This window comes from Salvia hispanica, chromosome 6, assembly GCF_029641045.1.
Source record: "Salvia hispanica isolate PSC_SH4W2 chromosome 6, Shi_PSC_v1, whole genome shotgun sequence".
NCBI lineage: Eukaryota > Viridiplantae > Streptophyta > Magnoliopsida > Lamiales > Lamiaceae > Salvia > Salvia hispanica.
The window spans coordinates 20,247,955-20,261,007 of NC_142697.1; the positions used below are offsets into that span (position 1 = coordinate 20,247,955).

Below are 13,053 nucleotides of genomic sequence, written 5' to 3' on the forward strand. Positions count from 1 at the left end.
AAAATCACAGACGCCCGCCCTTCTCAATTTATTACTATTGTAATTAATTGCTATTACTACTTGTTATTATTCTTATTAATAATTAATCATAATCCTGTATTTTAATTTTTAATCACCTTAGGCGTTCTTCTTAAATAAAGTAGAGTAGAGTCTATATAGTTAAGGATTACAAAAATGAGATTTAAACGCCTACCCATGGCCATGGGCAGGCATTCTAGCTAATCCAATTCTGATTTGACTCTCCTCCATATTCAACTTGCATGCATGCGATGCGCAATAATAATAAATCAAGAAATGAAGAGTGGAAAATGTAGTAGTCCATATAACAGTACAATAATTTAGCTGTACAAAGGACACCCCGCACATAATTGCAGCATTAATGTCACCAATCCGAAAATGGGGCGAATTGATTAGCCTCTTTTCCTTTGCACCCACAAACTAATTTTCTAACACAAGAAAACTAATTCCTTTTTTGGTTTACCATTAACACAAAACAAAAAACAAAACCCAAAAAAAAGAAAAAGAAAAGAGAGCATGGTGATGAACGGCGAAGAATATAGAATTCAAAGCCAGAGCGCGCCAGCTTCCTTAAGCAGGGGAACCAAAGTGCCGCCGATATGCGAGGCCATAACTCTGTCCATCGCACCCACGAGTTTGCCCCCGATGAAAACGACAGGCACAGCGGAGTCGCCGCCGAGGAGGTGGGACAAGGCCATCTCGATCTCGTGGCCACGGGGGTCTTGGTCAAGCTCATAGACAGTCGGGTTGACTCCCATCCCACAGAAAAGGCGCTTGACTGCATGGCACATGCAGCACGTGCTCACGCTGAATATCACCACCGCGCTGCCGGACGCCAGCCGCACCACCCTCTCCAGAGACTCCGAGTAGTACATGCGTGACTCTGATTGCTGGTACTGCATTTTTGTGCTGATTTTATTTTAAATTAATCACACTGCTCCAACTCAATTTCTAGAGAGAGAAAGAAAGAGTGCTAGTCCGAGGATGATGTGTGAGTGAGTGATAAAAATGATGAGAAGCAAAGGGGGTTATATATAGTTGGTAGAGGATGGCTTTGTCTCTTCTTGTCGCAACGCGTGCGAGGACTCTCTCTATTTTTTTTATTGCTTGCCATAAAAGCGCCTTACTAAGGCGGCTTCCGTTTTAGTATTCAAAATTCACCTAATTTATGTCATTTTTTATTTAATATTATTTCTATTTTCATCTATAAACTAATATCTTCAAAAGTACTACTCCATAACTTATTTTTAATTTGTAACAAAAATTACTAGCATTACTATACATTTCATATAGTATCTAAGAAATGAAACGAAATATCTGAAAATTTCCAAAATAAAATTCTGATTATCATACTACTCCATATAGAAATAATTAAATAAAATTTGATTTGGTATGATCATTGGATTACGACTATTTTTGGCCACCTCTAGTCTAAGTCTCAAGTTAATATACATTTACTCCTTTAGATACTAGTACTACTATATTATTAATATAATTCTTTAAAAAATTTAATGTGTTTCCTTTCCTACCAAATTTTTGGGCACGTCTGTTATAAAAGAATGGATAGATTTATAATTTATTGGGGTGCCAAAAATTTAATAGGGTTGTGTTATTGGCATGAATAGAATGAGTGTGGCTGAGTTGGTGAAAATAATAATACTCAAAGTAAATAATTATTAAAAGAGAAATAGAAAGATAATTATGTGTAGACGGCTGAGGTGGTACTGGGATGTCGGGGATTTATGAATGTGAGTAGTGTTTAATGAATAATGGTGCATGTGTTGGTGCTCACTCTTAACTATGGCAACACCCACATTTCTTTTCCAACGGTCTTTTAGAGTGTTAGTTAATGCTCACTTTCCCAACTGCTTTAAATCTTCACCTGGGAGACAATGCATATTGGACTAAATTATTAATTACTATTGTTTATGATGTGGCCAGTCCTCCATTATTCATCGAATCTATTACTACTACTTTATTATTATTCTTGGTTATTGCTTTATTTTAGTAATTGAATCGGATAAACTGTTTTCACTTTTCCAGCTTGGGACCTAGATCCAGAGATTGTTCAAACTTCCAACTTATAGAGTATGACATTATGTGTGTGAGAGAGAGACTACAGTTTTCCTTTTCCGGCTTGGGACCAAGATCAAGTGAGTACAACTTTTTGAGATTATTTGTGTGCGAGAGATAAAATGGGAAAATATTTGTATATATAGTTGAATAATAACTATGACAAGTTATTTTTAATAGTATAACAGTTAATTAATACGACATGTCATTTTTCAGATCATGTAAAATGGTAGTTTTATTCCAAAATAGTGAAAAAAACTATACCCACGTGTTTACGTTGGTTCAGGGATGTTCGACGATATTATTTCTTTTCATGGACTGTGGTAGTGGGAATGCAATAGTCCAATGACCAATTTTGCAGTTCATTATTTTAAAATACACTCTTTACAATTTCATATGTTTAATTTTAAATATTTACTATTGTGAAATTTTAATATACTACTATTATTAATTTTTTAATTAAAAATTTTATAAATATTTTGCTTCGAAATCCATTTAGATAAAAGTAAATTTGCGGTGCGGTTTTGTGCCTCGCACTCGGGGCCGTAACGCACCTCAAGCCCGGTGTCGCATCATTAGGGCGATCCAACACCTCATTTGGGCCCCTCCACCCCCCATACAACGCATGAAGTTGAATTGAACTACAACTTTCGCGATCCGATTCTATTTTCAATAAGTGAAGCTGGCAGACTAGATTTGTAACTTTCCAATTTTTTACTTTGCAAAATATTACGATAGTTCGTTTCTGATGGAAATGCCCAAGGTTTAGTGAACCGGCGATAAACTGTGAAACTGGAACAGCCGGTTCTGATTCTGAACCGGAACTGTGAAACTAAAATGGGACCGGAATCTTGACACCGCAGGCCGGTTCAGGTTAAAAAATCTGGAACCGAAACCGTGACGGAACCACCGGTTTTGGGCAGTTTCGAACCGGAACCGTGAAAAACCGCTAGAAAATCATGAAACCGGACCGAATCGTAAATGCAAAATATGCTCAAGGTTCGGTTCCAATTTGAGAGTTTCCGGAACCGAAACTGACGGTTTTGAATCGTAATCAGCAGTTCCTGAACCTTTGGCACACCTAGGACGAGAAATGAAGGTTTTTTACCAAGACATGCAATTGAAAACTCACAATTAGAGCGATAGCTAATAAACACAAAATATGTCAATAGACAATAAACTAATATTTGGGTTTGGTTTAAAGGAGTATAGATTCGTTTAGAATAGTAGTAGTGCTAAGTTACATATGGATGAAGAGTAGGTTCGTCGAATGAATATAGATTTATTTTTAGGATTTTGTACGTAGTGCTCCATTATTTAATTCGGTAGTGATAGAATTTAATATCTTATTGACAAGTTGACATGATTTCCATTTATAATACTCTAGATCATTTGTCTGTATGGCGACAATTTTCAATACGACTCGAAAACATCAGACATGTAGTATTAAATTAGATTAGTGTCATGATTTATCGTGTTTATATTCTGATAAAGGATAATTTCTGATTGGATTTGAGTGGGGGGTCGGATAACACATCAATAATTAATATTATTATAATTTCTTTTACTACTATTATTTATATTACTTTATAAGAATTAGAATTATATTTTTATTTTCTCACTTTCCATATGTCGTTATCTTCGCCGCCACGACCACCGTTACCATGAATGTGGAAAAGTTAGTAGAATGTGTGATCTATATTAGTTTTATAATAAAATGTGAGTAAAGTGAGTTAATGGAATATGAGACCTACTTACTATTTATGGTAAAAATAAAGTGTGACAATTATTGTGGGACGGAGGGAGTATAATTTTGAGACGCATGTGAGCTATTAAATAGTTTTGACATTTATTGTGAAGCCTAAAATTTTAAATTAGTTTTTAGTAATTAAACTGAGCTAGACAAGCAATATATATGACGTAATAAATCGCGGTCCTCTTTATTAATTGCTATTATTAAAACGGAACAAACGTACTGACTTATTTTGCTATATCAACTTTAATGCCGGAGAGCTTTTGTCGTCATTGCTTACCATCAATAATGTTTTGCATATCAAATCTTAAATGTTAATGCACTTTGTCATAACTAGGCAACCATATATGGTCAAATTAAATGAAGGTATAGCAAAATTAAATTCTTTTTTCAAATCATAGTTACTCAAGTATGAGAACGAATTAAGCATTTCATAAAAATATGGAGAAATTAAATAAATAAAACAAAATTTGATTAATCATGTATTGTAATATTATGATCCCCTTTGTTTGTGTGTAGTATGTGCACTGTACTAAATACTGATCGGATATAAAAATTCCTTTATATCTAAATAGGGTACATGTCATGAGACTAGTAAATCCAAAAAATTCTCCCTCCATCTCACTTTAGGAGTCACCGATTGAGTTCGCTACGGGTTTTAAAAAATGTAAGGAAAGTTGGTGAAAAAAGATAGTGGAATGTGAGTCCTATATTTTTATATTAGTTTTATAATAAAATGTGAGTGGGAAAAAGTAAGTAGAATGTGGGGCCTAATACCAATTATGGAATATTTCAACCGAGACTCCTAAAGTGGGATATCCAAAAATGGTAAACCGGGACTCCTAAAGTGGCAGGGGTGGAGTATTTAACCGGGAGTATTTATTTTATTATGTGTATCGAAATTTGAGCATCATATAGAAAAAAAGATAAGTTATACGACCCTTCACATAATTGGGGTGGATAATGGATCAATGTTTGGGCTCATGTATTAATTGCGGATATAAAGAAAAGCTAGATATGGACAATAGTTTTCCATAACAAATTAAATGTTGATGCAATATATAGATACAACACTGTTGTTCCTCATCACTTCTGACCTCCGAGTAATAATATTTATCGCCCATATAAGAATTTAATGTGCCACATAGTCCATATAGTAACTAGTCGTCAGCAAATTAATAAATAAAACTGTGCAATTAAAATGCCCCACATGGCATCAATTTAAACTGTTATTCAATAAATTTTGCACAGTACATAGTTAAAGTTATAAATACTGAATTGTCCACAAAGCAATACTTTACCCATATCATCACGGAAAAAGAGAAATAATAACATGTAACCTCTCATTCATTTCAAAATAGTAATACTTCTATTTTAGTTCGTCATATAAAATTATGCAACACTAATTTAGAATTTTTTTTAACAATGTATTAATCTAAACATTATTATATTCATCATTTATACATAATTAAAATTAATGTATCCTAATTTACAATTTTTTGAACTCTACTCCACTAACATTACATAAACAAATAGTGCTTATTAATATAGACCTACAATCCACTAATTATTCATGAATACTTTATTTCTTTTTTTTATTACATTCAATTTAGTTTAAATTAAACATGATAGTATTAAAATCGTTAAAGTGACATTTATTGAAAATCGAAAAATTACATAATTGAAATTTGAAAGTATTCACTCATTTATCCGGCAAGCCGTTTGCTCCCTCCCCGTCTCGTTGGAATGCTTTGATGTCCTCGCGAGGTCAAATTTTGACTAGAGTTAAATATTGGAAAAGAAAGAAAAAGAGGCATTGGAAATGATGCAAGCTCGTGGCTCTGCATGACGTCATGAGCTTAAAATATAGTAATATAGAGGGCACGTGGAAAAATTTGAGTGACCAGAAAAGGCAAAAGATGAAAAATCCCACCCTTTTGCAGGTGAGAGTGTAAAAAAGGGGTCCAGAAAAAAATATGAAAAATTCAGTTGGAGTAGAAAAGATATGAGTTGCTGCATTTTGCCATCTTAAAGGGAGGACAAAAGGGGCAATTCCAAGGCGCGCGTGCACTGAGTCGGCGAGGCGGCGGAGTCAGTACGGAAATGGCCAGGCAGCGGTGGTGCCGACATGAAACTAAGTTTACATAACTTTGTTGTCTCCCCAAATTTTTTACTTTATCGCTTTTTTACCTCTTTTGAGATGTGTGACTGTACTGAGGCATGCATATATTTGGGGGGTTGCTTTACTAATTACTAATTCAAGTAGTACTATTTCTCACTGTTCATGCACTTCATGCATGTGCTCTGCCACTAATTAATCTCTTTACTATATGTTAAATTCTTTATAGTAGTACCCCATCAGAAAGAAACAACCCTAGTGTGTATAATTATACTCCTAATTGAGTACTAACGATTTGAAAATACACATTTTAGTGTATTTCTCCAAATTCTTTAACTAGGGATCATTGAAAAAAGTAAAATTGCTAGTACTAAATTATGAAATTTGATCAAATTCTTGTCCATTTCCCACATTTCAAATTTTGAAACGACAAACATGAAATTTCAAAGTACTCCCTCCGTCCCACAAAAGATGTCACACTTGTGGGATGGTACGGGATTTTAGGAGGTTTTGTTTTGTGTGTTAAATGAAGAGAGAAAATATAATTTGTATATTCATGTGAGAGATAACTTTTTTCCAAAAAAGGAAATATGACATCTTTTGTGGGACAAACTAAAAAGAAAAGTGTGACATCTTTTGTGGGACGGAGGGAGTACAATATTTTCCATTCTTGTATGTCGATCATGAGTTTGTTGAAGCATGCACTTATAATACTCCCTCCGTCCCCGATTAGGAGTCACACTTTGACCGGACACGAGTGTTAAGAAATATAAAAAAAAGTTGGTTGAAAAAGCTAGTGGAATGTGAGACCCATTTTTTATATTGGTTTTATAATAAAATGTGAGTGATTGAGTTAGTGGAATGTGTGACCTACTTATTATTTATGGTAAAAATGAAGTGTGACTCTTAATTGGGGACGGACTGAAATGGAAAAGTGTGACTTTTAATCGGGGACGGAGGGAGTATGCCTTAATAAGCTTGACGTGTTGGTTGTTAGAGCATCACTTCACTATTCGTTGGCCTGACCTCATTTTTATTTATATTTTATTTCGTGCTTTTAGCTAAGGTATAACATCCACAATAATGCTCTTCATCAAGGGCATGTTGTTCACTATTCATGAGTACCACTATTATTCAATTTAAAAATTACAATTACTAAAAACGTTGAATTAGTAATAAAATTTCATTGAAAACTCAAAATGACATTACAAATTCCGTAAAAATTAAAAATTACGTACACAATTGAAATCCTAAAAATTAAAATACAAGCCAAAAAATCAAATTTTAGTGGAACCAACTACTTATTTCCGAGTTTCACCCAAATAGTATGAAGAAGTACGAGAGTGAGGTAGCTCGGTTTGATATAAAAAATTGGGTGATGAACAAGGGTATTTAGAGCATCCACAGTAATAGGCGAGCGACCGGCTAGCCGGTACCCTGCGCTAGCCCGTCCGCTCGCCGAACTATTGCAATCGGCGAGCGCTCGCCGATGCGCTCGCCGCCATTGTAGGCTGGCGATCGGCGAGCGATCGGCCAGCGCAATTTTTTTTCTTTTATTAAATTTTGAAACACTATATAAACACGATTTTCACGTAATTTTCATTCGCACCGCTTGTTTTAACGAGTTTTCTCTCTCTCTTAATTTCTGTACAAGAACAACAACGCGAAATGAGTAACGTGGGTGGTAGTAGTGGTAGTAGTGATGAGGAGTACGAACGGCAAATGGAAGAAGCATTGAGGTTGATAAGGCTAATTTCATGCATCGGTTATGTGGTGAGAAAACACTTTATTTTGCTGGGTCTAACGCAGTTTTTAAGCCAGGTGTGTGAAGGAGACACTAGATCCAGGGAAAGCTGGAGACAATGGACTAGCAGAGGAAAATGAAGGAAAGTGAGCAGAACTGAAGGGACAAGAATGGCTAGAAGAAGGAAGTCAATAGCTGAGGGCAACAAAAACTATTTATACCCCGCTGGACCCACTTCAACGCCTATAAATAAAGGAGCATGCATCACACGCCATATATGATTTTGCTCTTAGCTCACACATACTCACACACACACTTGGAATATGGGAATTCTGGGATAGTTTAGGGTTTCTAAGGGGTTCATCTTCGGCGAAAGTCAGTGTAACACCGTCCTCTCGGAGGGCGAAGAAACAATCTGCTTTTAATTCAGCTTTTCGTACTTTTATTTCCGTCGAACTTCATTGATTTGGAAGTCGATTTGGTTGTTGCTACTTATCGGTCATCTATGCATTTAGTTTTTGTCATGTTGGTGTTATCTTGTGTTGATTTATGATTCTGGGTTTTTGTTTGAAGTTTTATTTCGGCAATTGAATGTTAATCTCTGGTTTGGATAATTCTGTGCTTGATCTGGGGAAGAGGTTGTGGATCTGAATTGTTGTTGTTGATCGGTGGTTGTTTGTTGAATCTGAAGCTATGGATATACTTTTGGTCGGAGTTTGTGTCGAATGCTTGGATCCGGAGTGGATTTAGCATCCGAGGTTGGATCTGAACAGGGGAATCAAGTTGTGCATGGATTTCAAACTTTTTTGCTCTCTTCTCAATTTACTCCGTCTAGTAGCTGTAGATCTGCTTAGTTTTTAATTGTTCTTCGTTAAATTGCTTTAAATCCAGTCTGCTTCGTTTCTGTTTCACGTTCCATCTCTGTTTTTACTGAATTTTTATGCAAATCGATTGAAGAAGATGATGTCGCTATTAGTTAGTACTTTAGTTAGTTGTTTTCCAGCTTTTCGTCCGTACTCTACCTTTTCAGCAAATGGTCCCCACCGTCAGTTTATTTCCCAGGTCTAGGTAATTTAGAAATAGTTTCTTAGATCTAGTGAATGTCTCGTTTTCCAGTTTACGTGCATGATTTCTGTTCTGCCTAGATCTAGCTGTTAGCGTAGCAGATTTCACTCAAGTTAGTTTAATTTCCTCAACCCAAAAAATGCGTGGCAGCAGCCAACCCAAAATAGTCCCGAATCCTTGAGCATGTTTTATTACGCATTCTATCTCTGTGGGATCGATTCCTACTTCCCTGTGTTAATTTTAGTATAAGTGGTTGAGGGTTTTTGAAGCAATATCCGACATTGGAGATCGACGAGGAAGTACCCGCACAAGCAAGTAAGGGGAAGGAGAGTCAGGTTTTTCAAGTAGAAAGCCCTAGACCCAATGAAGTTCTTGTTCAGGATGACCTCCAGAAAGGAGATTTAGGGGGATCTTTACCTCGAGCAGCTGATCCATTTTTCCTGGATCCAGAGCCTGAGTTAGTAAGTAAAGAAGGAAGTAAGGAAGCTGGCGAACACCCAGCTGGGAGTTCCACAAATGCGGTTAAGCGGGCGAAGCCGTTCCCATAACGAGGGGAAGCAAAGAAAAAGAAGGATGATACAGAGGACCTCATGGAGATTTTTAGCAAGCTGGAAATCAACCTGCCCTTCTTGCAGGCCCTGAAGATGCCCACCTTTAGCAAGTTCATCAAGGAATTCATAGCGGGGAAGACCAAGCCGGACGGGAAGATTGTGATCGGGGAGAACGTGTTTGTTGTGATACAAAAGAGAAGGATGCCTTCGAAATGCACAAACCCAGGTATGTTCACATTACCCATTTCTCTATGGGATATCAAAGTCGAGCATGCTATGTGTGATCTAGGGGCATCTATAAATGTTTTACCGCTTTCAATCTACAAGAAACTGACAGGGGTTAGGATGGTCGCCACTAAGGTGGTAATCCAGTTAGCAGATAGAACTTGCATCTGTCCTGAAGGTGTGCTAGAAAATGTCATAGTCAAGGTGCATGATTTTCTATACCCTGCTGATTTCTATGTTATCAAAATGAATGATAATGAGTCTGCTGAGTCTAGTGGCGTGCTTTTAGGGAGACCATTATTGCGCACTGCTAAGACCATTATCGATGTCTTCGATGGAACAATTTGCTTGGATTATAATGGGGAAAAATATACATTTAGCATAGATGAGGGAATGAAAAGACCATTGGATGTTGAGAATTTGTATGCTATAGATGTTATTAACCCCTTGGTCCAAGAATATCTTGAGACGGAATTGATACAGGAACAGATTGACAACTCGGAGTTGAGCCATTTAATCGACAGGGAAGTTGTAGAGTGGTGTGCAGCAATGAACACAACAGAATTGACAGACGAGGAACTCACAGAGGCCATCATGGAGTTTTGTAGAAATCCCGAGTCAGCTAGATCTAAGGGATCAGCTCACGTGGCTAGTCTGGAGAATTCTCCTGGGTCTGGGAAGGAAACATTACCTGATATTGCAGAAAAAAATCCCTTGCCCCAGGAAACGAATGACACAAGGAAGAAACTGAAGACACTCCCACCAGGCCTCAAGTATGCTTATGGAGGATGAGGCATTCCCAGTAATAGTCAACAGTAACTTGACTGAGGAGCAGGAGAAGGAACTGTTGGAAGTGATCCGGCGGAACAAGAAAGCAATAGGGTGGATCCTCTCTGATTTAGTAGGAATCAGTCCTGATCTCTGCATGCACCACATCTGTTTAGAAGAAGGTGTGAAGACTAACCGAGACGCACAACGGAAACTGAATCCAAACATGCGAGAGGAAGTTCTGAAAGAGGTGTTGAAATTGCTCTCTCTAGGGATCATCTACTCTATTCCGGACAGTGAGTGGGTCAGTCCTGTCCATATGGTGCCCAAAAAGTCTGGAATACAGGTTTTCAAGAACGATAAGAATGAATTGGTGCCCACTAGGCTGGTGACGGGGTGGAGGATGTGCATCGACTACAAGAAGCTGAATGAGGCCACAAAGAAGGATCACTTCCCCCTACCTTTCATTGATCAGATGTTAGAAAGATTGGCTGGTAAACAGTATTTTTGTTTCCTTGATGGATACAGTGGTTATTTCCAGATCTACGTTAACCCAGAGGACCAAGGGAAAACCACGTTCACGTGTCCTTTTGGTACGTATGCATACTGAAGAATGCCGTTGGGGTTGTGTAACGCACCGGGAACGTTCCAGCGGTGTATGATGAGTATCTTTTCGGACTTGCTTGAAGTATGCTGAAGACACGTAGTGTGGGTCACTGTGTGCACAGAAAGAAATAACAGGTTTCCTAAGTCCAGCAAATCCGCTAGATCACACAGTCTAGGAACTCACTGGTCGTAGGGAAATCCTGGTCGTCGGACACACAGAGCATTTCTTCAAAAACCCTCAACCACTTATACTAAAACCTAGCACAGGGAAGTAGGGATCGATCCCATAGAAATGGATGCGTAATAATCATGCTCAAGGATTTGGGAATTGTTTTTGGGTTGGCTGCTGCCACTCATTTTTTGGGTTGAGGAAATTAAACTAAACTTGGGATTTTAAACTGCTACGCTAACAGCTAGATCTAGGCGAAACAACAAAAGCATGCACGTAAACTAGAACCGAAACAATCACTAGATCTGAGAGACTATTCTAAATTACCTAGATATGGGAAATAAACCGACGGTAGGGACCATAACTGAAAAAGCAGAGTACGGACGAAAAGCTGGAAAAACAACTAACTAAGGTACTATCTAACAGCGACATCATCTTCTTCAACCAATTTGCATAAAAACTCAGAAGAAACAAGTATGAGCATAATCGGAAACAGAGCAGACTGGATTTTAACGATTAAATGAAGATCAATTAAGAACTAAACAGATCTACGGATGCTAGACGAAGTAAAACAGAAAGTAAACAGAAAACTCAAAATCCATGCATAACTCGACTTCCCATGTTCAAATCCAACCTCGGATGCTAAATCCACTCCGGATCCAAGCATCCGACACAAACTCCAGCAAAAAAAAAACATTCCATAACTTCAGATTCAACCAACAACCTCCGATCAACAACAACACCGCAGATCTACAGCCGAATTCCCCAGATCGAGCACCAAAGTGACAGAAACAGAGATCAACATGCAACTCGCCGAAATAAAAACTCTTAACAGCAGGATCAACGTAGATCAACACGAAATAACACAAATATAACGAAAACTAAGAAATGCATAGATAATCAGTAACATCAACAACCAAATCGACTTCCAAAAGTGAAGCTCGAACGAAATAAAGTGCAAAAGAACCGAAAGTAAATAGATTGTATCTTCGCCCTCACGCGGACATTGTTACGACGGAATTTCTCTGAAGATTTGACCCCTTGAAACCTAAACTACCCTAGAACTCCCATTTCCCAAGTGTGTGTGTGTGTGTGAGCTAAGAGTGAAAAAGTTCTCCCCCTTGTGTGTTGCATGCTCATCTATTTATAGGCGTTGAAGTGGGGCCCAGCGAGGTATAGATAGACTTTGTTGCCCTCAGCTATTGACTCCCTTCTTCTAGCCTTCTTTTCCTTAAATTCTGCTCACTTCTCCTTCATTCTTTCGCTAGTCCGTTCCCTCCAGCATCTCCTAGATCTAGCGATTCTGTCACGCACCTGGCTTAGAAACTGTGTTAGACCCAACAAAATATAGTGCTTTTCACATATAACCGATGCATGAAATTAGCCTTATCAAACTGCTCACACTTAAACCCAACAGGTTGCACTCCTCCAAATAGGCCATTTCCCTTCCTCTACCTAGTCAATCTGTCAGTTCGTCAAGATAGCCTTTTACTTACCCAATTATTGGATTCACTCGATCACTCATTCCTCACCAGGGATGTTAGGATCGATTCTCTCTTAAGTTATTGCCACACCACTGAAGCGTCGGGTTATGAGAGTTTCCTCCTTTTTTCCTGGGTCAGGTTATTATCGTTCCTGCCCTTTAAACAACTTCCCCCTGGACTTCGTCCAGCTTATACCTCCTTTTTTTTCCATATATATTTTTTTTTATTTTCTTCCCCCTTTTTTTTCTCTCTTTTTTTTATTTTTTCCTCTGGACTTAGCTTACTCCTCCATTTTCCTCTTCTCTCTTCTGGACTTCGTCCAGCTTATACCTTTATAACCCAATCCCCCTATTTTTCTCCTTCACAACTCTTCTCCCTAAGCATTCAATGGCGGCCCTTTAACATGTGTTAGCTCGAAGTTATTTAAGGCTTATAACTCGCTATTATAGTAGGGCTTCACAACTAAGTAAGTAAAGAC

The 13,053-nt window shown here is 37.8% G+C and overlaps 1 protein-coding gene across 1 annotated transcript; it reads right to left on the reverse strand.

Annotated features, from left to right (window-relative positions):
- Nucleotides 1-302: 302 nt before the first annotated feature.
- Nucleotides 303-1,016, reverse strand: LOC125207992 (glutaredoxin-C1-like). Its single transcript, XM_048107520.2, has one exon. The coding sequence runs from the start codon at nt 918-920 to the stop codon at nt 564-566; it is 357 nt and encodes a 118-aa protein (XP_047963477.1). The 5' UTR covers nt 921-1,016; the 3' UTR covers nt 303-563.
- Between the last annotated feature and the right edge of the window lie 12,037 nt (nt 1,017-13,053).

What these genes read in the sequence shown, in the direction of transcription:
- LOC125207992 (XM_048107520.2), bottom strand. Translation starts at nt 920, where the DNA reads ATGCAGTACCAGCAATCAGAGTCACGCATGTACTACTCGGAGTCTCTG.